General features: G+C 39.6%; 1 protein-coding gene across 8 annotated transcripts in view; it reads right to left on the bottom strand.

Annotated features, from left to right (window-relative positions):
• The window catches only part of BCAS3 (BCAS3 microtubule associated cell migration factor), a 586,221-nt gene that overhangs the window by 465,683 nt on the left and 97,251 nt on the right, over positions 1 to 23,287 (bottom strand). For all 8 annotated transcript variants that reach the window (XM_052658881.1, XM_052658882.1, XM_052658879.1 and 5 more), the window contains exon 7: positions 18,355 to 18,427. In XM_052658881.1, coding sequence (XP_052514841.1) covers positions 18,355 to 18,427 — 73 coding nt within the window. The remainder of the gene's footprint in view (positions 1 to 18,354; positions 18,428 to 23,287) is intronic.

A 23,287-nucleotide genomic window follows, 5' to 3' on the forward strand; every position in this document is an offset into this window, starting at 1 on the left:
AATGGAAACTGGAAATTCCCATTTCAGCTTCCAGGATTAAGCAGTTTAATAGCCATCAGTCTGATGCTCCAAAAGTTTATAAGCCTCCAAAAGGCTTTATTTTGAAAAGCATACTTTAAGATCTAACTTCTGCTAAGAAATGGGCAGAATGTTTCTTCTCACTTATCAAAAATAACTTCTTTACATATTGAACCTAGATTTTTAAATAAAGGAGAGACTTAAAAAAAAAAAAAAGACCATACCTCAGGCAAGCCTCAGTTCACTGGATCTATGTCACATTGATTTATAACAGTTATTTCTTAGGGGAAAAAAAGCACACACAGATGCAAACAATTACTCTATTTTTGTAGGCAACAAGTGAGGTGGGTGGTAACTGAGAAATTTTTTTAAAATCCTGTCACAATATTCTGCTTTTTCTTAAGAAACCCTCCTCACACAACAAACGTTTGCCACATCAGAGAATTTCCAGGGCCCGAAGCACCACTTTGATTCCAGACCGCTGCAGGCATTAGCAGGAGGTAATTAGGGTAAAAAGTTCAGCCACAGTTCCATGTCTAGAGTCCTGCCAGAAATAAATTTCCTCTCTATTCACTGGTTTCTACTGTACCCTCCCTAAGAATCGTATTGAAAACACATTTATCTTTGCGGAGTTTGTTCCTCTTCTAATTAACGTTATGGCGTTTACAGTGTTTAATAATTTAAAACGTCCCCCCATCGCGGCAGTTTTCAACAGTGGAAGGGTCCATTATCATTTTTCCTGTACTGCGGCTTCACTGGACAGTGACTCACAGAAGTATGCAGTGCAGCTGTTTTCATCAAGCTCTCTGGCCATCATAAACTTTACTTTTATTTCCTTGTTTGAAAAGGTGCATGGACGAAACTGACAACAGATGCGTTCAGTATGTTCGTTGAAATTTTTCAGGGAAATGAAGACTAGTAAGTGCATATATGTTACTTTAACACATATTTATTACATTTCATTATTTCCACAGAGATAAATAAAAACTGTTACACTTAAATAAGTGATAAAACCTAAATATACCACACATTTAAACACTTAAAACTTTAAGGAGGGAGGTTCAAAAGGGAGGGGATGTATGTATACCTATGGCTCATTCATGTTGTGGTTTGACAGAAAAGAACAAAATTCTGTAAAGCAATTATCCTTCAATTAAAAAATAAATTTTAAAATATATTTTTAAAAAATTTTAAAGAGGACACTCCAAAAGGGACACTCAAAATTCTGTCTCTTGTTCATTCCTATCCATCCACAAGCACGTTGATCCACCCCCACACCAGGAGGCTCTAATTAACATGCCAGTTATTGTATAATAATAACTGTTTTAACCTTTGGATACTGTGTTTGAAAAATAAGATGTTAGTAAAATCACTTGAATGCCAAGAAAAAAGACTTGTTATACTAAAAGTTACTAACAAAGACAAAATCACTTAACATTAAGATATAACACATTCAAAATACTTTTTTTTAAAAATCTTGCTTCTAGGATAATATACCGTTTGTGACAACTACCTGTAGGCCAGATTTATTTTTTAAATAACAGTAATCTGCTTCTAAACATAAAATACTACTTCAAGTCATCTGTAATTTTAAGTTTCTCGGCAGAGAAGTCCAAAGGAGTTTTTGTATATCACTCCTCCATATCCACAGGTATATTCAGCTTTACAAACTGAAATAAAGAACAAAATTGTGGCCCTCTGTAATATCTCACACAGAATATAAATCCAGGATTTTACCACATTAAAAAAAAAATTTAACCAATCTGCTCTACCAATCTTACTTTCCCACGCTATTCGGGACTTCCTATTTGTCCATCCTTCCCTGCCCCTCATCATGATATGGATGGCTTCAAGAATTTCTGCCATCTTTAAGGGAAGTTTTCCAACTAGACTTATAGAACATATCATGCTTTGTACCATTATAGTTGGATTTACATTTCTCGAACATTAAAGATCTATTTAAATATATTCTATAATTGGAATTAAACTAGGAAAATAAATTAAGAAACAGAATTTTTAAACAAATACCAAAGGAGAAAAAGCAAACCTTTGGATTTAAATCCTCATTTTTTCTTTTTAAAATTTATATTTTAATTGGAGGGAAATTGCTTTACAATGTTGTGTTGGTTTCCATCATTAAACAAGCCAAATCAGCCATAATTATACATATATCCCGTCTCCATATACTGACATTAAGTAAAGGTTCATAAAATAATAAAATCCTGGCTTTTCATTGTATTTACATAACAGGATATCATGTATAAGTCATATACCAATAATGAAGCAATTTTCTATATAATATTGAAACCAAAAGAATATAAATGCTTTCCTTTATGGTGAGTGAAAGTGAAAGTGAAGTTGCTCAGTCGTGTCCGACTCTTTGCGACCCCATGGACTGTAGCCCACCAGGCTCCTCAGTCCATGGAATTTTCCAGGCAAGATTACTGGAGTGGGTTGCCATTTCCTTCTCCAGCAGATCTTCCCAACCCAGGGATTGAACCCGGGTCTCCCACACAGCAGGCAGACGCTTTACCGATTATATTCTAATTAGAGAATATCTGCCCACCTTAAAATCATGAGGATATTTTCTTCATCTTCAAAATATTCTGTTCCTTTTTTCTCTGACCTTTAAGCCTACAATACATCTTAGGTTGATTTTTGCGTATGTGATAGGAAACAAGTTTCTTCATTTTCCATATGAATACCCAAATGACCCAAAACCATACACAAATCACCTCTGTACTACAGAGCCATTTTTTATTATAAAAATATGTGAATCTGTTTCTGGACTCCCTAGACAGTCCACTAATCTAATGGTCTCCCCTTATGTCAATGCACCTTGCTTCATAAATATTAAGTAGTATAACCCTATCAACATTGTTCTTTAAAACTATCTGGGCTATTCCTGGGCCTCTGTATCGTAAACCATGTGCATTCTGGAGTCAGATTCATGACCTTGAGGTAAACAGAATATACAATGTACTAATCCTAAAAGCACGGACAGGGCATGTATTAAATCTACTCCAACAAATGAGTAAGAAAAGGTCATTTAACACAAAAGACAAATAGGCTTAAAAGTTGGTCTTGCACTTCAGAGGATGCTGAAATAGATTTAAATATATATAAAAGTATTCAAATTCCATAGCTGTCAGTAAAATTAAAACAAAAACCACCTGAAATGCCAATGCATATTCACCAAGATGGCTAAAATGAAGACTATCAATGCCAAGCTCTCACACAAAGTACTGCAATTGGAAGGCTTATGAAGGTAACTGGTATAACCACTTTAGAAACCTGCTTGGTAATATTAAGCAAAGCATAACTTATGACCATGCAACTCCACTACTAGGTACATATACCAAAGAGAAACAGACACCAAAAATTGTACACACATATATACAAATGCTCGTATCAGCAATGTTCACTACAGCCCAAAACTGGAAATTATCCAAACGTCCATCAACACAGAACACTGCCCTAACATTCTCTAACCACATTCTCTAGTATTTTTTACACATCACTTGCCACCATAATATATATTTTACTTATTTGTTTCTCTCTCCCTGCTAGAAAGTCAGCTCAGTCAGTACATAGATCTTTTGTCTCCTTAGATCCAAGTGGCTCAACGTTAGCCCTATTGACATTACAGGCTGGAAATTCTTTGTCATCAGGAGTTGATCTGTACTTTTAGGATGTTTAGCAGCAACCTTGACTCTACCATAACACTACCACATCCCAGTCCCTAGATATGACATCCAAAAGTGCCCCAGGCATTGGCAAGTGTCTCCTGGGGGTCAAAACCACCCCTCTCAACGCCTCACCTCAAAGCCACTGCCCTGGAGTACTAATGAACTAGAAAAGCAGCTGAAATATACTAGGGACCCACAGTGTAAGTACCCATAAACATTTCTTGAAAGAATAATAAAATTCCTTCTTAGAACAAAAGGGGGAAAAACATTAAAGCACTTTTTGAGATAGCAGCATAGGTAATCTAATAGCAAATATTTTAAAATCATACACACAGGTATGATTTATGCAGTAGCAAACAAGGATTCCTTACACCTTACAGAGGCATGCAGTAATGAATTCATAATCAATTAATTAGCTTACTCTTTGACAATAACATATTTAAGTTTTAGTTAAAGCAAGTTACCTTTCTCAATTCCCAGTACTTTGATTCAAGTAATAGAACTATGAGATTTAGCAAGATTTTTATTCTGCTAAATACCATACAACTACATTACCAAACTATTTCCACCAGAATTGTGAAATAATACTTGATCTGAAAACGAACATGGTTCTTCATAATGAATTACCTAGTTTTCGGCAACAATTCTGTCTCTGGGATAAACACAACAGTGATCTCTTTTCAAGGCTTGTTCACTGTGCACATGCCCGTTCCACTAGGAGGAAGCATGCCTGGACGGAATTCCACAAAGTCAGAATCGAGGCAGATGTTCTTTTCCTTTTGGTTTTCCTTTAATTTACAAATCTTGTAATCTAAGCCTGAAGTTGACTGAACCAACATTTAAACCAGTACAGCAATAGCAGCCAAAAACTCAATCTGTTTTCTATTTGTATGTCAAGACTGCATCCTTTTGGTGGCTGAAAAAACTGTTGTTTTGAAATGATTACACAGAAAACTGCAACCCCTTTAGTTGCTTTGTGAACCAGTTCTAGAGTGAAAATGTTTCTTTTAAAGGGCCTTTAGTTTAAGATACAGAGCGGAAGAAAAAACAACTTTGCATTCAAGGTTCCCATCTTTTGTTTTGAACTACGTAATAAACAGTCACATTAAATAACATGACAGCAAACTTATCTCCCCTCAAAAAAGATCTCAAAGATACTCAGAGACTTAGTACATAGAAATGTGCTTCTGCTACTGAGCGCTGGAAGGAGCAGCAGGGTGCACTATAAAAAGGCATGAGAAAACTATTGTGGGTGGTGAGCATGCTCATTACCTCCACCAGAACGATGGTTTCATGGGTGTGCACGTATGTCAAAATTTATCATAACATACACTTTAAATATGTGCCGTTTGTGATGTTTCAATTATACCTCAATAAAGATATAAATAACATGGGTTTTCTTGGGGAATATAAACAAATTACCATTTTCCAATGAACATAAAGGGCTCCAGTTCATCACAGATACTAAGAGACACAGTACTGGGTTAGGACATGAAGCCTACAAACCTGTAGCACAAATTCTGGACAAACTGGGCACAGCCACGTGCTTCCAACAGTCATACAGACAACACTTTCAATTTATGTATAAATATATATTATGTATATATTTCTTTATATATATATGAAAAGAAATTCCTAGTAAAGAGTTTTCCTTGGGTGCCCTTACTATCTTTCTAACCAAATAATACGAGGTGCATCTAATAAGGGCCTGACATTGTGCTAAACACCTGAAAATACTGCCTTATGTAATCCTCACAAAGACATAGCATACGAGTTGTAAATGAACATGGTCTTACACTTATGGAAACTGAGACTGAGAACTACTGAATAATTTCAGTCTAATAATTCATATCTAGGTCTGTGTGACCCCAATTCTCTGTTCTTTCCATTATTCTATACTTATCCATGGATTCAGGGGTATCAGTGAATATTACAGGGTACCAACCTTAGGCTAAATGCATACGCAAAGAACATGAGAGATCCCAAAATGAAAATCAGATCCATTAAACATAAATATCACTATAGGTAGAGTTCCTATTAGATTAGGACTACAGAAGCTGCCACTGAAGGCCCACTGTCATCCAGGATATCATAATGTCAAAATCTGTCACTTGTCAAAACTAAAATTTCCTGGCTAACAGCTCTGGATTGATACATCTATAGATCTGTACAAGTAATAGGAAACCGTGATGGTTTTCCACTCAGAGGTAGTCAGAAATATACACCTTTAAGCCCAAAGCAAGGTAAGAACAACTTTGCTATTGCTGTTAAGTTTCTAAGTTGTCTCCAATTCTTTTGCAACACCACACACTATAGCCCACTAGGCTCCTGAGTCCACGGGATTTCCCAGGCAAGAGTACTGGAGTGGATTGCCATTTCCTTCTCTAAGGGATCTTCCTGACCCAGGGATAAAACCTGCATCTCGTGCATTGGGGGTGGATTCTTAACCACTGAGCCATCTAGGGAGCCGAGAACAGAGTCCAATAGAAAGACAAATTGAGCTATGTAATTTTAAATTTTTTAGTAGCCACATTAAAAATAAGAAATAAGTGAAATCAATCTTAATACATTTAACGTAATATATCCACAATATCAGCACTTTCATTGGCACCAACCATGTTTCCGTTGCTCAACAGCCAAATCTGTCTGAAGAGTCCATGAAGAGACTACCTACGCAGCTAATAATTTAGGTGCGTAAATCCTAAAGAGAAGTGGCGACACAAAAAACACATCCCAAGGAAAGAGTTATCACCATGTTCCCAATTCTCGATAATGACAGCATTTCAATACTTGCTTTCTGAATAAAGGTTCAACCACTGATGTGATGCGTTCCCCAAGAGCCGCTATGAAACTCAGCTGGGACCACAGAACGAGAAGTAGATGCAGCTCCTCGCAACACGGCCACAGGAAACGGGAGAGGCGGCCCCATTTTAAGTAAAATCTGAGGCTACTTTCTGTTCTCAACAAATCTCAAATCACACAGCACAGGAAACAAACCTTTCACAAGTGATTTCTTCTTCTTTGTGACATGATTCTCTGACACAAAATCTTAAAACGCCAAAGAAGAAGTTTTAGACCTGGTGGCAGCATACGATGGCCTATTTAAAGCTTTAAGCTCTTTCCATTTGTGACTAATATTTTAAACAGTGTATATTAAATATGTATATTAATATTCCATCTTAAGGAATATGCATTAAGTAGGATAATATATATAATAAGTAGCACCAATATTCATCATTAAATAAAATATGCCATAATATATTAATAAGAGGCAAGAAAAAGCAAGGTGCAGATGAGAACAATACAACCCAAATATTTTCACAAACGCATTTATGCAAGTATGTAACACCACGTGGGCTTCTCTGGTGGCTCAGATGGTAAAGAATCTGCCTGCAATGCAGAAGACCTAGGTTCAATCCCTCAGTCAGGAAGATCTCTAGGAGAAGGGAATGGCCACCCACTCCAGTCTTCTTGCCTGGAAAATTCCATGGACAGAGGAGCCTGGCGGGCTACAGTCCATGGGGTCACAAAGGGTCAGACACAACTGAGCAACATTTGACTCGACATGATAACACCACCTAACTCTGAATCTCCAAAGGTCTTTGAAAAACACCACCTATCAACAAATAAGGCAAATGAATCACCCTGAAATCACACTACAGCATAAGTATGAAAGGGATGAGAAAGAAAAGCTAGGAATTTTAAATAATATCTACCTTATGGTAGAAGGTGAAGAGGAACTAAAAAGCCTCTTGATGAAAGTGAAAGAGGAGAGTGAAAAAGCTTGTTTAAAGCTCAATATTCAGAAAACTAAGATCATGGCATCTTGTCCCATCACTTCATGGGAAATAGATGCGGAAACAGTAGAAACACTGCCAGACTTTATTTTTGGGGGCTCCAAAATCACTGAAGATGGTGACTGCAGCCATGAAATTAAAAGACGCTTACTCTTTGGAAGGAAAGTTATGACCAACCTAGATAGCATATTCAAAAGCAGAGACATTACTTTCCCAACAAAGGTCCATCTAGTCAAGGGTATGGTTTTTCCAGTGGTCATGTATGGATGTGAGAGTTGAACTGTGAAGAAAGCTGAGTGCCGAAGAATTGAGGCTTTTGAACTGTGGTGATGGAGAAGACTCTTGGGAGTCCCTTGGACTGCAAGGAGATCCAACCAGTCCATCCTAAAGGAGATCAGTCCTGGGTGTTCATTGGAAGGAATGAGGCTAAAGCTGAAACTCTAGTACTTTGGCCACCTTATGCAAAGAGTTGACTCATTGGAAAAGACCCTGATGCTGGGAGGGGTTGGGGGCAGGAGGAGAAGGGGATGACAGAGGATGAGATGGCTGGATGGCATCACCAACTGGATGGACATGAGTTTGGGTAAACTCCGGGAGTTGGTGATGGACAGGGAGGCCTGGCGTGCTGCGATTCATGGAGTCGCAAAGAGTCAGATGCGACTGAGCGACTGAACTGAACTGAACTGAACTGACTGAGGCAGAGGAGGAGGGGGCAAAAAGGAGATCCTGATTCAATACCGACAGAGCCGGAAATTTCCTGATGGTTCAATTGGATAGGACTCCACGCTTCCACCGCACGGGGCATGGGTTCAACCAAAGAAGGTGCCTTCTCTGCTGACAGAGAGCAGAGGGGGATTACTTGCAAAACAAGGAGAGAATGCAATAGTCCTATCATGGTGGAGCATAGTTAAACCACCCAGGATTTGCTCTCAGAAGCAAAGGGGTCTCATCCTGAGTAGGGAAATGCCACAAACAGGTCTGAGATCAGTTGACTCACACCCTTGATTACTAATGAGTCAAATAGGGCGATGAGGGGCTTCCCAGGTGGCGCGAGTGGTAAAGAATCTGTCTGCCAATGTAGGAGACACAGGTTTGATCCCTGGGTCGGGAAGATCCCCTGGAGGAGGAAATGGCAACCCACTCCAGTATTTTTGCCTGGAAAACTCCATGGATAGAGGAGCCTGGTGGGCTACCGCCACAGGTTTGCAAAGAGTAGGATATGACTGAGCAGGCACACACACACATGGGGATGAGGGTGTGTGCAGGACCAGAGATGCTTGCATGTTTTTTCTTAAGCTCTGTACTAATGATTATATAACAACCTGTATCTTGCTCGAGGACATGTTTCTCCTTCTTAACAAGAACCTTCTGACTAATCCTGTTGTCTTAAGATGTATGTTGTGGGAGTGGGTCTGGTAAGATCTTTCTATTGTTAGTTCAGTTCACTTCAGTGTCTCAGTTGTGTCCAACTCTTTGCGACCCCATGAACCGCAGCATGCCAGGCCTCCCTGTCCGTCACCATCTCCGGGAGTTCACTCACACTCATGTCCATCATGTCTGTGATGCCATCCAGCCATCTCATCCTCTGTCGTTCCCTTCTCCTCCTGCCCTCAATCCCTCCCAGCATCAAAGTCTTTTCCAAAGAGTCAACTCTTCGCATGAGGTGGCCAAAGTCCTGGAGCTTCAGCTTCAGCATCATTCCTTCCAAAGAAATCCCAGGGTTGATCTCCTTCAGAATGGACTGGTTGGATCTCCTTGCAGTCCAAGGGACCCTCAAGAGTCTTCTCCAACACCACAGTTCAAAAGCATCAATTCTTCCGTGCTCAGCCTTCTTCACAGTCCAACTCTCACATCCATACATGACTACTGGAAAAACCATAGTCTTGAGTAGATGGACCTCAGTCGGCAAAGTAATGTCTCTGCTTTTGAATATACTATCTAGGTTGGTCATAACTTTTCTTGCAAGGAGTAAGCGTCTCTTAATTTCATGGCTGCAATCACCATCTGCAGTGATTTTGGAGCCCCAAAAAATAAAGTCTGACACTGTTTCTACTGTTTTCCCATCTATTTCCCATGAAGTGATGGGACCAGATGCCATGATCTTCATTTTCTGAATGTTGAGCTTTAAGCCAACTTTTTCACTCTCCATTTTCATCAAGAGGCTTTTTAGCTCCTCTTCACTTTCTGCCATAAGGGTGGTGTCATCTGCATATCTGAGGTTATTGCTATTTCTCCCAGCAATCTTGATTCCAGCTTGTGCTTCTTCCAGCCCAGCGTTTCTCATGATGAACTCTGCATATAAGTTAAATAAGCAGGGTGACAATATACAGCCTTGACGTACTCCTTTTCCTATTTGGAACCAGTCTGTTGTTCCATGTCCAGTTCTAACTGTTGCTTCCTGACCTGCATACAGATTTCTCAAGAGGCAGGTTAGGTGGTCTGGTATTCCCATCTCTTTCAGAATTTTCCACAGTTTCTTGTGATCCACAGTCAAAGGCTTTGGCATAGTCAATAAAGCAGAAATAGAAGTTTTTCTGGAGCTCTCTTGCTTTTTCCATGATCCAGAGAATGTTGGCAATTTGATCTCTGGTTCCTCTCTGCCTTTTCTAAAACCAGCTTGAACATCTGGAAGTTCATGGTTCACGTATTGCTGAAGCCTGGCTTGGAGAATTTTGAGCATTACTTTACTAGCGCGTGAGATGAGTGCAATTGTACGGTAGTTTGAGCATTCTTTGGCATTGCCTTTGTTTGGAATTGGAATGAAAACTGACCTTTTCCAGTCCTGTGGCAACTGACAAGTATCCAAAGCACCTTGTGCTCAATAAAGCATTTGTCATGGAAATGAATGGCAACAAACATGTCTTGTGCGTCCCAAACGGCTAAGAGGAGTCCTAAGATTTTGTGCACCACTGGCCTTTGAAGAAGACATCAACACCCAGGTTCAGGACATGTGGTTCCTCAGATTAAGACATTTTCTCAACCATAAAAAAAAGAAAGTGTTACTAATATTCAAAAAAAGGATGAGTATGACTGTACAGAAAACTTATTAAAATTCATTTAGCAAAAAACAAATAGTTTTGGGCCCTGCTAGTTAGAAGGTGCTGTGCTTAAAACCAAGAAAGAAATATCTTCGCATTCATTTATCAGTAACAATTCTTAAAACAACCCAGCAAAAGATACAGACATAGAGCCATCTCTTTGCAGAATGAAATAAATATAAGGAGCAGACATGGGAGAGGGGAAATGAGTGTCTACAATAGATTTTTTCCAGTATGCAAATACTATTTTAATCAGAACTATATTATATAATCGCCCCTGTGGTGATTAATGTATCAACTTGGCTATGCCACAATAATCAGATTTGGTCAAATATTATTCTAGATATTTCTGTGAGTGTATTTTTTTACATAAGAATAACATTTAAATTAACAGAACTTGAGTAAAGCAGGTGATGCTTCATAACTTGAATGGGACTCATCCAATCAGCTGAAAGTCTTAATAAAATCTTCAAAAAATTGACTTCCTTGGAGGAAGAGGGTTAGAGATTGCAACTCTTTCCTCAGTCTGCAGATTTTGGATGTTCAAGCTTCACAATCATGAGTCAATTTCTCAAAATCAACACCCCCATTCCCTTCTTCCCTCTCTCCTCATATATATAATCCCACTCCACACTGGTTCTAATTCTCTGGATTAGACTAATATAACCCACATACCATCAGAGTCATCTCTCATTAAATAATCTCATCACCTACTATATATATTCAAGTGACACCTCAATAAATGAATCCTGTAAAAATAAAAATAATCTCCTTGGGACTTCCAGGTTGTCTGGTGGTTAAGACTTTACGTCCCCACTGCAGGGAGTATATGTTCAATTCCTAGTCAAGGATGTAAGATCACACATACCACACAGGGAGGCAAAAAAAAAAAATCTTAATCATACAGTTAAGCAGGGTTGCTAAGGAATGAGAAATCTTTCAACACTTGCAAACCAAACTCAGCAAATAGTTGATTATCTTCCACAAACATCCTTTTGTGGGGCTTCAACAGGACTGGGTGTACCTGAATCGTAGAGGTTATAATAAACATCAGGAAAAGTGACAAGGAAGGTTTCCTTCACCACAGATACTTCTTCAACTCTTCTCTGTGGTTTCCATTCCCTTTTTCCTTTAAAGATCTATTTATTTATTTTATTTTTGGCTGTTTTGGGTCTTTGCTGCTGCATGGGCTTTCTCCAGGTGCTGAGAGCAGGGCCTACTCTCTAGCAAATCACACTGCACACGGTAGCTTCTCATTGCGGTGACTTTTCTTGTTGTGGAGTACAAGTTTCAGTAGTTGCAGCACGTAGGTTGAGCAGCTGTAACACGTAGGTTCAGCAGTTGCAGTGTGTAGGCTCAGCAGCTGTGGCACACAGGCTTAGCTGCTCTGTGGCATGTGGGATCCTCCTGGACCAGGGACTGAACCCCTGTCCCCTGCATTGGCAGGTGGGTTCTTAACCACTGTACCACCAAGGAAGCTCTCCCCATTCCCTTTCACCTTTCTTGTTAACATAACAGTTCTCTGCTCCACGTGCTGACCTGAATATAGTGTTGTGTTCTTCTAGCAAGCTTATTGTTTCACGTTTTTTTATCTCTTCAACTCTAGAATTTCCATTTGGTTTTTCTATAATTTCTTATGTCTAACTGAGATTCTCTATATGTTCAGTCATTGTTACCAAGCTTTCCTTTCATTCCATAAAAACGGTTCATTTACTTTTTAGAAGATATGTATAACAGCTGCTTGAAAAGCCTTGTCTCTAAAATTTAACACTGGAAGCAATCAGCAGCAGTTTCTATCACCTACCTCCTTTTCTCAATATTTCATACTTTGCTATTTCTTGGCATGTGTCATAATTTTACATTGGAAATTAGACATGTTTTATAATATGGTATAAGAATTCTGGAAAGCTACTTTGCTCCACAATGTATAGTTACCAGTGATTCTGCTAGATTTTATTTTTAATTCTTGCTTTCATTTTAAAGCCTGCTTTCCCGGCGGCTGCCCCTGTGTCTGAAATAGGGAACTGAAAGTGGAACTCCCCAAGACAGTAGGTGCCCAACACGCGACTGGAGATCAGTGGAGAAAAAACGTCAGAAAGAATGAAGGGATGGAGCCAAACCAAAAACAATACCCAGCGGTGGATGTGACTGGTGATAGAAGCAAGGTCTGATGCTGTAAAGAGCAATACTGCATAGGAACCTGGAATGTCAGGTCCATGAATCAAGGCAAATTGGAAGTGGTCAAATAAGAGATGGCAAGAGTGAATGTCGACATTCTAGGCATCAGCAAACTAAAATGGGCTGAATTTAACTCAGATGACCATTATATCTACTACTGCAGGTAGAAATCCCTCAGAAGAAATGGAGTAGCCATCCTGGTCAACAAAAGAGTCCGAAATGCAGTACTTGGAAGCAATCTCAAAAACGACAGAATGACCTCTCTTCATTTCCAAGGCAAACCATTCAATATCACAGTTATCCAAGTCTATGCTCCAACCAGTAACACTGAAGAAGCTGAACGGTTCTATGAAGACCTACAAGACTTTTTAGAACTAACACCCAAAAAGATGTCCTTTTCATTATAGGGGACTGGAATGCAAAAGTAGGAAGTCAAGAAACACCTGGAGTAACAGGCAAATTTGGCCTTGGAATGCAGAATGAAGCAGGGCAAAGACTAATAGAGTTTTGCCATGAGAACGCACTGGTCATAGCAAACACCCTCTTCCAACAACACAAGAGAAGACTCTATACATGGACATCACCAGATGGTCAACACCAGAATCAGATTGATTATATTCTTTGCAGCCAAAGATGCAGAAGCTCTATACAGTCAACAAAAACAAGACCAGGAGCTGACTGTGGCTCAGAGCATGAACTCCTTATTGCCAAATTCAGACTTAAACTGAAGAAAGTAGGGAAAACCGCTAGACCATTCAGGTATGACCTAAATCAAATCCCTTATGATTATACAGTGGAAGTGAGGAACAGATTTAAGGGCCTAGATTTGATAGATAGAGTGCCTGATGAACTATGGAATGAGGTTCATGACACTGTACAGGAGACAGGGATCAAGACCATCCCCATGGAAAAGAAATGCAAAAAAGCAAAATGGCTGTCTGGGGAGGCCTTACAAATAGCTGTGAAAAGAAGAGAGGCAAAAAACAAAGGAGAAAAGGAAAGATATAAGCATCTGAATGCAGAGTCCCAAAGAATAGCAAGAAGAGATGAGAAAGCCTTCTTCAGCGATCAATGCAAAGAAATAGAGGAAAAGAACAGAATGGGAAAGAATAGAGATCTCTTCAAGAAAATTAGAGATACCAAGGGAACATTTCATGCAAAGATGGGCTCGATAAAGGACAGAAATGGTATGGACCTAACAGGGGCAGAAGATATTAAGAAGAGGTGGCAAGAATACACAGAAGAACTGTACAAAAACAATCTTCACGATCCGGATGTTCACGATGGTGTGATCACTCACCTATGACCAGACATCCTGGAATGTGAAGTCAAGTGGGCCTTAGAAAGCATTACTATGAACAAAGCTAGTGGAGGTGATGGAATTCCAGTTGAGCTATTTCAAATCCTGAAAGATGATGCTGTGAAAGTGTTGCACTCAATATACCAGCAAATTTGGAACTCAGCAGTGGCCACAGGACTGGAAAAGGTCAGTTTTCATTCCAATCCCAAAGAAAGGCAATGCCAAAGAATGCTCAAACTAAAACACAATTGCACTCATCTCACATGCTAGTAAAGTAATGCTCAAAATTCTCCAAGCCAGGCTTCAGCAATACGTGAACCATGAACTTCCTGATGTTCAAGCTGGTTTTAGAAAAGGCAGAGGGACCAGAGATCAAATTGCCAATATCCGCTGGATCACGGAAAAAGCAAGTGAGTTCCAGAAAAACACCTATTTCTGCTTTACTGACTATGCCAAAGCCTTTGACTGTGTGGATCACAAGAAACTATGGAAAATTCTTAAAGAGATGGGAATACCAGACCACCTGACCTGCCTCTTGAGAAATCTGTATGCAGGTCAGGAAGCAACAGTTAGAACTGGACATGGAACAGACTGGTTCCAAATAGGAAAAGGAGTACGTCAAGGCTGGGTATTGTCACCCTGCTATTTAACTTCTATGCAGAGGACATCATGAGAAACACTGGGCTGGAAGAAACACAAGCTGGAATCAAGATTGCTGGGAGAAATAGCAATAACCTCAGATATGCAGATGACACCACCCTTATGGCAGAAAGTGAAGAGGAGCTAAAAAGCCTCTTGATGAAAGTGAAAGTGGAGAGTGAAAAAGTTGGCTAAAAGCTCAATATTCAGAAAACGAAGATCATGGCATCCGGTCGCAGCACTCCATGGGAAATAGATGGGGAAACAGTGGAAACAGTGTCAGACTTTATTTTTTGGGGCTCCAAAATCACTGCAGATGGTGATTGCAGTCATGAAATTAAAAGACACTTACTCCTTGGAAGAAAAGTTATGATCAACCTAGACAACATATTCAAAAGCAGAGACATTACTTTGCAGACTAAGGTCCGTTTAGTCAAGGCTACGGTATTTCCAGTGCTCATGTATGGATGTGAGAGTTGGACTACGAAGAAGGCTGACTGCCGAAGAATTGAGGCTTTTGAACTGTGGTGTTGGAGAAGACTCTTGAGAGTCCCTTGGACTGTAAGGAGATCCAACCAGTCCATTCTGAAGGAGATCAGCCCTGGGATTTCTTTGGAAGGAATGAGGCTAAAGCTGAAACTCCAGTACTTTGGCCACCTCATGCGAAGAGTTGACTCACTGGAAAAGACCCTGATGCTGGGACAGATTGGGGGCAGGAGGAGAAGGGGATGACAGACGATGAGATGGCTGGATGGCATCACTGACTCGTTGGACATGAGTCTGAGTCAACTCCAGGAGTTGGTGATGGACAGGGAGGCCTGGCGTGCTGCGATTCATGGGGTTGCAAAGAGTCGGACACGACTGAGCAACTGAACTGAACTGCCCCTGTGTCTATGCAGCTTAGTGATTAGCCAAAGGTTCAACAGAGAATTTATTCAACCACCCTGAGTCAATAAAGGTTGTCATTCTTTCCAAAAGGATCTTTGTGTGTGCAGAGGAACACATTCAACAATCAGACATTTTCAAGTCTCCCAGGTTTTAGTTTCCCTTAGATGCTTTCATGGCTCCTTTGCACATACACGAAGCTTTAGCTGATTATAATTTTAGGCTAAAAGAGCCATGGGCCCACACAACCCCTTGACCATCGTTCCATGGACAATGCTGTGGAGCAGGGCCATGACATTCCTCACCATGGAACAATCAACCAAGTTGGAATCAGAAAGGCTGGAGTGTGACTCAAGCAGCTCCAGGCATGAATGCCACAGATTCCCACAGCTATGACTTAATATTTACCAGTCTCTCAAACATAAACACTTTGCACATTGTTGGAAGCCTTTGGTTGAGTTCTAGAGAAATGAAATGGTTGTTATTATCTATCTTGCAGATGAATTTCACTGTAAGTCACAAACTTCCATCTTTCCTAAGAATATTTATACCAGTTTCTGTTCCCCAGCTATAGCTTTATAACCTATTCCGGAAGTTCTTAGTCTTCTATAACACTACCAAACTTTCTTATTCCTTTAGGCCCAGCACATGCTGTGCCTTCTTCATGAGGCTTTCTCCTATCAATCCAGGTACACTGACCTCTACCTTCTTTGAATTCAGATTAGACATCACTGGGCTTTGCAGGTGGGGCAGTGGTAAAGAATCTGCCTGCCAGTGCAGGAGATGAAGGCTCAATTTCTGAGAAGGAAGATTCCCTGAAGTAGGAAATGGCAACCCACTTCAGTATTCTTGCCTGGAAAATTCCAGGGACAAAGGAGCCTGGCAGGTCACAGTCCATGTGGTCACACAGAGTCAAACATGATGGAACACACACACACACACACACACACACACACAGATGTCATTATCCCATAATCATTTTCTATGTGCCATGTTTTTGCTTTCAACAACATTCTTAAATCTTTGGGACACAGAATTAGGTTTTCAGGTTTTGTATCCTTATCCCATACCTAGCAAAGTGATGGGTACACAGTAAATTTTTGCTCACTTCAACCCAAGATTTTACACTGGAAGAAAATTGCCTTGTAACACATGGAGTCAAACCATTTCCCCAGAAAGCAACAATTAAGACTCCAAGATCAATCATGTTACACCGTTAGCACATTCTTTCCCTGTGCACTGCATCCATGACCCAGACACTATCAGCTGAAAGCACATGACAAGGACTAATGGTTGCCAAGCCTAATATTCATTTTGATCCTCTACCTTACTAACAAAACCACAGTAATATCCCTGATTTCCTTGTAGCTAGGAGTTCAACATGAGATACTAACTGATAAGACAGTAGCCTTCTTGAGATCAAAAGGGGAAGGGGTTGTACTCTAAAAGATGTCAAAGCTAGAAATGGAAGACTCTAGATCATTAATGACACCTGGCAGAAACATTTCACTGGCCATGGACTGCCTACCCAGCCATTCAATTCCAAGGTTTGTACAGGCCATTGGAACTTTTACCAGCAGTTGAAAACAATTCCTAACTGGAATTATATAGTGATAACTAAATCACTATAAGCCATTATGAAGAATATTGTTCTCATTTAATATATAGAGAAAGTCGGGAAAACCTGACTTCATGAGCAATAACAATTAATCCTCTTAGTCAGTAAGCCTCTCACCGTCACAAATGCAATGAGCATGGAACTAAGAGTATGCCTGCTTGAAGAATTTAGAAAAAGAGTGGATATATGTAGATGCATAATTGATTCACTTTGCTGTACATCTGAAACTAAACACTAAAAATCAACTATATTCAATAAAAATTTTTTTTAAAAAGTATGCTTGCTTGCGTTTCAATCCACAGTTTCACTGTGAGAATTCAGTGCCTGAGTTTCTCTAAACTACAAAATAGGAATAAGAACAGTATCTATTTCAAAGTATTGCTAACAGAAATCAAAGAAAATTCATGTAATGCCTTTAGAACAGTGTTAGGCACATGCTACAACAACAAACTGTAGGCCAAGACACAATATACACTATGCTATATTATTAAGATATATTAAATTATCTTCTATTAACATCTTACCTAAGGATCATAATATATATTCTAATATAAATATAAAAGCATGATGGAATATACACTACTATATAGAAAATAGATAATCAACAAGGACCTACTGTCTAGCAAAGGAGGAACTCCACTCAATACTCTGTAATAACCTACATGGGAAAAGAATCTGCGAAAGAAAAGATATACGTATATGCATAACTGAATCACTTTGCTCTACACTTGAAACTAACACAACATTGTTAATCAACTATACTCCAATATAGAACAAAAATTTTTTTAAATCCTCAAAATAATGTAAAAAAAATGTTAATAACAGTTGATGATGATGATGTAACACTAACTTCTAATCCACTGTATAAGGCCATTATAAATACTAAAAAAATAAATAAACAAAATGAAACATATTTTTCTTAATGATGCTACTCTTTCATGACTAAATTCTGATATACTGCTGGCTTTCTTTCATGTCCTGCTATCACCCTACATTTGAGAGAAAACGGTTGAGCAGAAAAATCAAGTGGCCTATGTGGCAAAAACCCTAAATATGTTATTAAGTCCTGTCCCATCCCTTTTGTAAAAGCATAGTCTTATGGTAAACAAAGACTTGAAAACATTAAAGTTCCCCCTCTGAAATAACACAAAATTTTAATAGTGGTTCAAAAAACTTTTTTTTAATTCCTTACCCAGAAGATCCAGTGCTCTTACAAACACCAAGGAGGGGCCTTTTTTCAGCAAAGTTGTCACACTTTTGAGCACCTGATAAGGAACATGAAGTAAAATGTAAAACAAAACTTCAAAAAGTATTCTTGTATATTTCCATTATTTTCATCCTCTCAAAATATTTATGGCTAAAGAGACAGCAAAACATTCATTTAATTCAATATATTTATATAATTGAAAAAAAAAAACAGAAAAGCTATAAACCTATAACTACTTTTTAAATGAACCAACATTTAAAATCTTTTTTATAATTGGCAACAACCTCAATTTTACACATGTTCTCCATGCAATCAGAAAGCTACCCCCAATTCCACCAACTAATTACCTAAGAGTTGTATAATTTTGATGTCAAAATTAAATAAAGTAAGGTCACAACAGAAACTTTAAAAACCTCAAAATTTCAGGCCATTCTCAATGTACGACAGTGTAAAATCCTGAAAAAAGACTAGTAAACTGAGTAGCAATGTATTAGAAAACAAAAATCAGTCAGACCATGAAGAATGAATGAAAGACACTGTCAAGTAAAGAGCTCCAAGAAACAGCACAAGCAAAGCACCCTGAATGAAGTCAGAGGATGCAAACATACATCACTTGCAATCAACTTTTTAGTTTGCTGCTTACAAATAGGTAAAATCACCTGGAAATGTGGCTTAAAAAAACAAAAAATTTGAAACTATCATTAATAATTTTTTTAATATAAGAAGATATTTTAAGCATGAAACAAAATAACAATGCAAAGAAAAACTGATGCTTAGAAATAAAAGAGAGATCTGGGAAATTAGAAAGATGGTAGATATTATTTGAAAACTCAACACAAGAATATGAGAAAATTTCCTAGAGAACAGAGTCAAGAAAAAAAGAAAAAACCCACCCGCAAAAAAAAAAAGAGAAAAACGGCATTAATTTATATACACAGCATTAATTTATAAACAGGCTTCCCAGGTGGCTCAATGGTAAAGAATCCACCTGCTGATGCAGGAAAGGTAGGTTCGATCCCTGGGGTCAGGAAGATCCCCAAGAGAAGGAAATAGCAACCCACTCTAGTGTTCTTACCCAGAGAGGAGCCTGGCAGGCTACAGTCCATGGGGTTGCAAAGAGTGAGACACCACTGAGCGACTGAACACAAACACACACGAGAGAACTGTTAAAGGACCGTCCCAAAGTTCCAAGATATAGATAGGAATTCCAAAAAGAAAGAACCGAGAAAAATAGAAGAAAGAATCCATGAATTGTTTCAAAATTTTTCATAGAACAAACAAATGAGTCTATAAGCCCCCTGCAGGTCTAATACAATGAATTCAATAGCTCAACCACATGTCCATCATTTCAGGATACTGAGTCCTAAAAAGAATTTTCTATAGAAGCTCCAGGGAAAATAAAAAGGTTGTTTACAGGATCAGGAATTTAAATGACTCCTCTAGATACTACACTACTTATCCAAAAACCTACAGCTAACATCATGAATCCATTCCCCCTAAAGTCAAGAATAAGGCAGTCTCCACTCTCACCACTGCTATTCAACATGGTACTGGAAGTTCTAGACAAGACAGAAAAGAAAGGGGGGGACTTCCCTGGTGGTACACTGGAATCCACCTGCCAATGCAGGGGACACAGTTCGATCCCTGGTCCAGGAAGATTCCACAGGCCACAAAGCAACTAAGCCCAAGGGTCACAACTACTGAACCCAGACTCAGGACTCAGAGGCGCAACAACTAGGCCCATGCTGCAACTACAGAAGACTGCGCACCTGGTGCCTGTGCTCCACAGCAAGAGAAACCACCACAATGAGACACCCGCGCACCGCAACGAGAGGGCAGCCCCTGCTCACGGCAGCCAGAGAAAGCCCCCGTGCACAGCAAAGGCCAGGCACGACCAAAAACAAGTGTAAAAATAAGAACTGTATAAAAAAAAAAGAAGTAGAATGAAAGAACAAGGATAAAAAGAAAAGAGTGGGGAGGAAAATCATATGGATAAGAAAGGAATAAATAAAACTCCCAATTTGCAGGGCTTTCCTGGTTGCTCAGACGGTAAAGAAGATGCCTGCAATGCAGGAGGCCTGGGTTCGATCCCTGGATCTTCCCTCCAGGAAGATCCCCTGGAGGAGGAAATGGCAACCCACTCCAGAATTGGTAAATCCCATGGACAGAGGAGCCTGTAGAGCTACAGTTCATGGGGTCAAAAAGAGTCGGACTCAACTGAGTGATTTTTTACAGATACACACACACACACACACACACACACACACACACACACACATATTTGCAGACAACACAACTGATACATCTGAAATCCCAAGGAATTAACAACAACAAAGACTCCTAGAGCTAGTGAGTTAGCTCAACAAGGTTACCAGAGTCAAGATCAACATACGAAAGTCAACTGTATTTCTAGGGACTTCCCTGGTAATCCAATGGTTAAGAATCAACCTTGCAAAGCAGGGGACACATGCCTGGTCAGGGAACTAAGGCGCCGCCACAAATGATGCCGCATGATGCAGTGAAGATCCAGCGTGCCACAACTAAACTCCAGTGCAACCAAATAAACGAGTAAATATATCTTTAAAATTTTTAATATAAAAATGAGGAAAAGATCCGAACCTACACTTAAAGTAAATATAGAAATGGGCAATAAGCAGATGAAAAAATGCTCCACATCACAGGTCATCAGGGATTCAAATCAAAACAATAAGACACCATTCCACAAGCATCACACTGCCCAAAATGTAAAACAACAATATCAGATGCTGACAGGATGAGAAACAACAAGAACTCTCCACCACCGCCAGAGGGAATGCAAAATGGTATGGTCACACTGGAGAACAGTGGACAGCTTCTTACAGAACTAAACGTACTCTTACTACAAGATCCACCAATCATGCTTCTTGGTATTTACCCAAAGGAGCTGAGAACCTCACTCACACAGAAACTTGCACATGGATATGGACATCAGCTTCGTTCACAGCTGCCGAAAGTTGGAAGCAGTCAAGATGCCCTTCAGTAAATGGGTGGATAAATAAATGACAGTACCTCTAGAATTTGCTCTATGACACAGCGAGCTCAAATCTTGTGCTCTGTGACAACTGAGAGGGGTGGGAGGGAGATTCCAGAGGGAGGGGACATACGTGTATCTATGGCTGATTCATGTGATATATGGCAGAAACCAATAAAATATTGTAAAATCCCGATTTAAAATAAATTAAAAATAAATAAATATAGTGCCTCCGGACAATGGAATATGACTCAGGATTAAAACAAAATTAGCTAGCAAGCCATGAAAAAACACAGGGGAGGCTTAAATATATATTGCATTGCTCTGGAAAAGGCAAAAGTCAGTTTTTAATATTGAGACAGTAAAAATATCAGTGGTGTTCAGGAGTTTAAAAGGAGGAAGGCATGAATAGGCAGAGCACAGAGGATGTTTAAGGCAGAGAAACTACTCTATAGGGGCACAACAGTCTTGGTAAAGGTCAGTTTTCATTTCAATCCCAAAAAAGGGTAATGCCAAACAATGTTCAAACTATAGCACAATTGCAACTCATTTCACATGCTAGCAGAGTCATGCTCAAAATCGTTCAAGCTAGATTTCAATAGTACATAAACCGAGAAATTCTAGATATACAAGCTGGATTTAGAAAAGGCAGAGGAATCAGAGATCAAATTGCCAACATCTGATGGATCATACTGCTCATACGGTTCTCAAGGCAAGAATACTGAAGTGGTTTGCCATTCCCTTCTCCAGTGGACCACATTTTGTCAGAACTCTCCATAACCTGTTCATCTTGGGTGGCCCTAAAGGGCATGGCTTAGTTTCACTGAGTTAGACAAGCCTGTGGTCCATGTGATCAAATTGGCTAGTTTTCTGTAATTGTGGTTCCAGTCTGTCTGCCCTCTGGGGAAACAGTGGAAACAGTGGCTGACTTTATTTTGGGGGGCTCCAAAGTCACTGCAGATGGTAACTGCAGCCATGAAATTAAAAGACATTTGCTCCTTGGAAGGAAAGTTATGACCAACCTAGACAACATATTAAAAAGCAGAGACACTACTTTGCTAACAAAGATCCGTCTAGTCAAGGCTATGGTTTTTCCAGCAGTCACGAACGGATGTGAGAGTTGGACTGTGAAGAAAACTGAGCGCCAAAGAATTGAAGCTTTTGAGCTGCGGTCCTGAAGAAGACTCTTTGAGAGTCCCTTTTACTGCAAGGAGATCCAACCAGTCCATTCTAAAGGGGAAAAGTCCTGAATATTCATTGGAAGGACTGCTGAAACTGAAACTCCAATACTTTGGCCACCTGATGCGAAGAACTGACTCATTTGAAAAGACCCTGATGCTGGGAAAGATTGAGGGCAGGAGGAGAAGAGGACAACAGAGAATGAGATGGTTGGATGGTATCACCGACTCGATGCACATGAGTTTGGGTAAACTCCGCGAGTTGGTGATGGACAGGGAAGCCTGACGTGCTGCGGTTCATGGGGTCACAAAGAGTCAGACACAACTGAGCGACTAAACTGATCTGATGGATCATAGTAAAAGCAAGAGAATTCCAGAAAAACGTTTACTTCTGCTTCACTGACTATGCTAAAGCCTTTGACTATGTGGATCACAACAAACTGTAGAAAATTCTTAAAGAGATGGGAATACCAGACCACCTGACCTGCCTCCTGAGAAACCTGTATGCAGTCAAGAAGCAACAGTTAGAACCAGACATGGAACAATGAACTGGTTCCAAACTGGGAAAGGAGTATGTCAAGGCTGTATATTGTCACCCTGCTTGCTTAACTTCTATGCAGAGTACATCATGCAAAATGCCAGGCAGGATGAAGAATAAGCTGGAATCAAAATTGCCAGAAGTGTCAATAACCTCAGATACACAGATGATACTACCATAATGGCAGAAAGT

This window comes from Budorcas taxicolor, chromosome 19 (assembly GCF_023091745.1).
Source record: "Budorcas taxicolor isolate Tak-1 chromosome 19, Takin1.1, whole genome shotgun sequence".
In the NCBI taxonomy this organism is placed as follows: Eukaryota; Metazoa; Chordata; class Mammalia; order Artiodactyla; family Bovidae; genus Budorcas; species Budorcas taxicolor.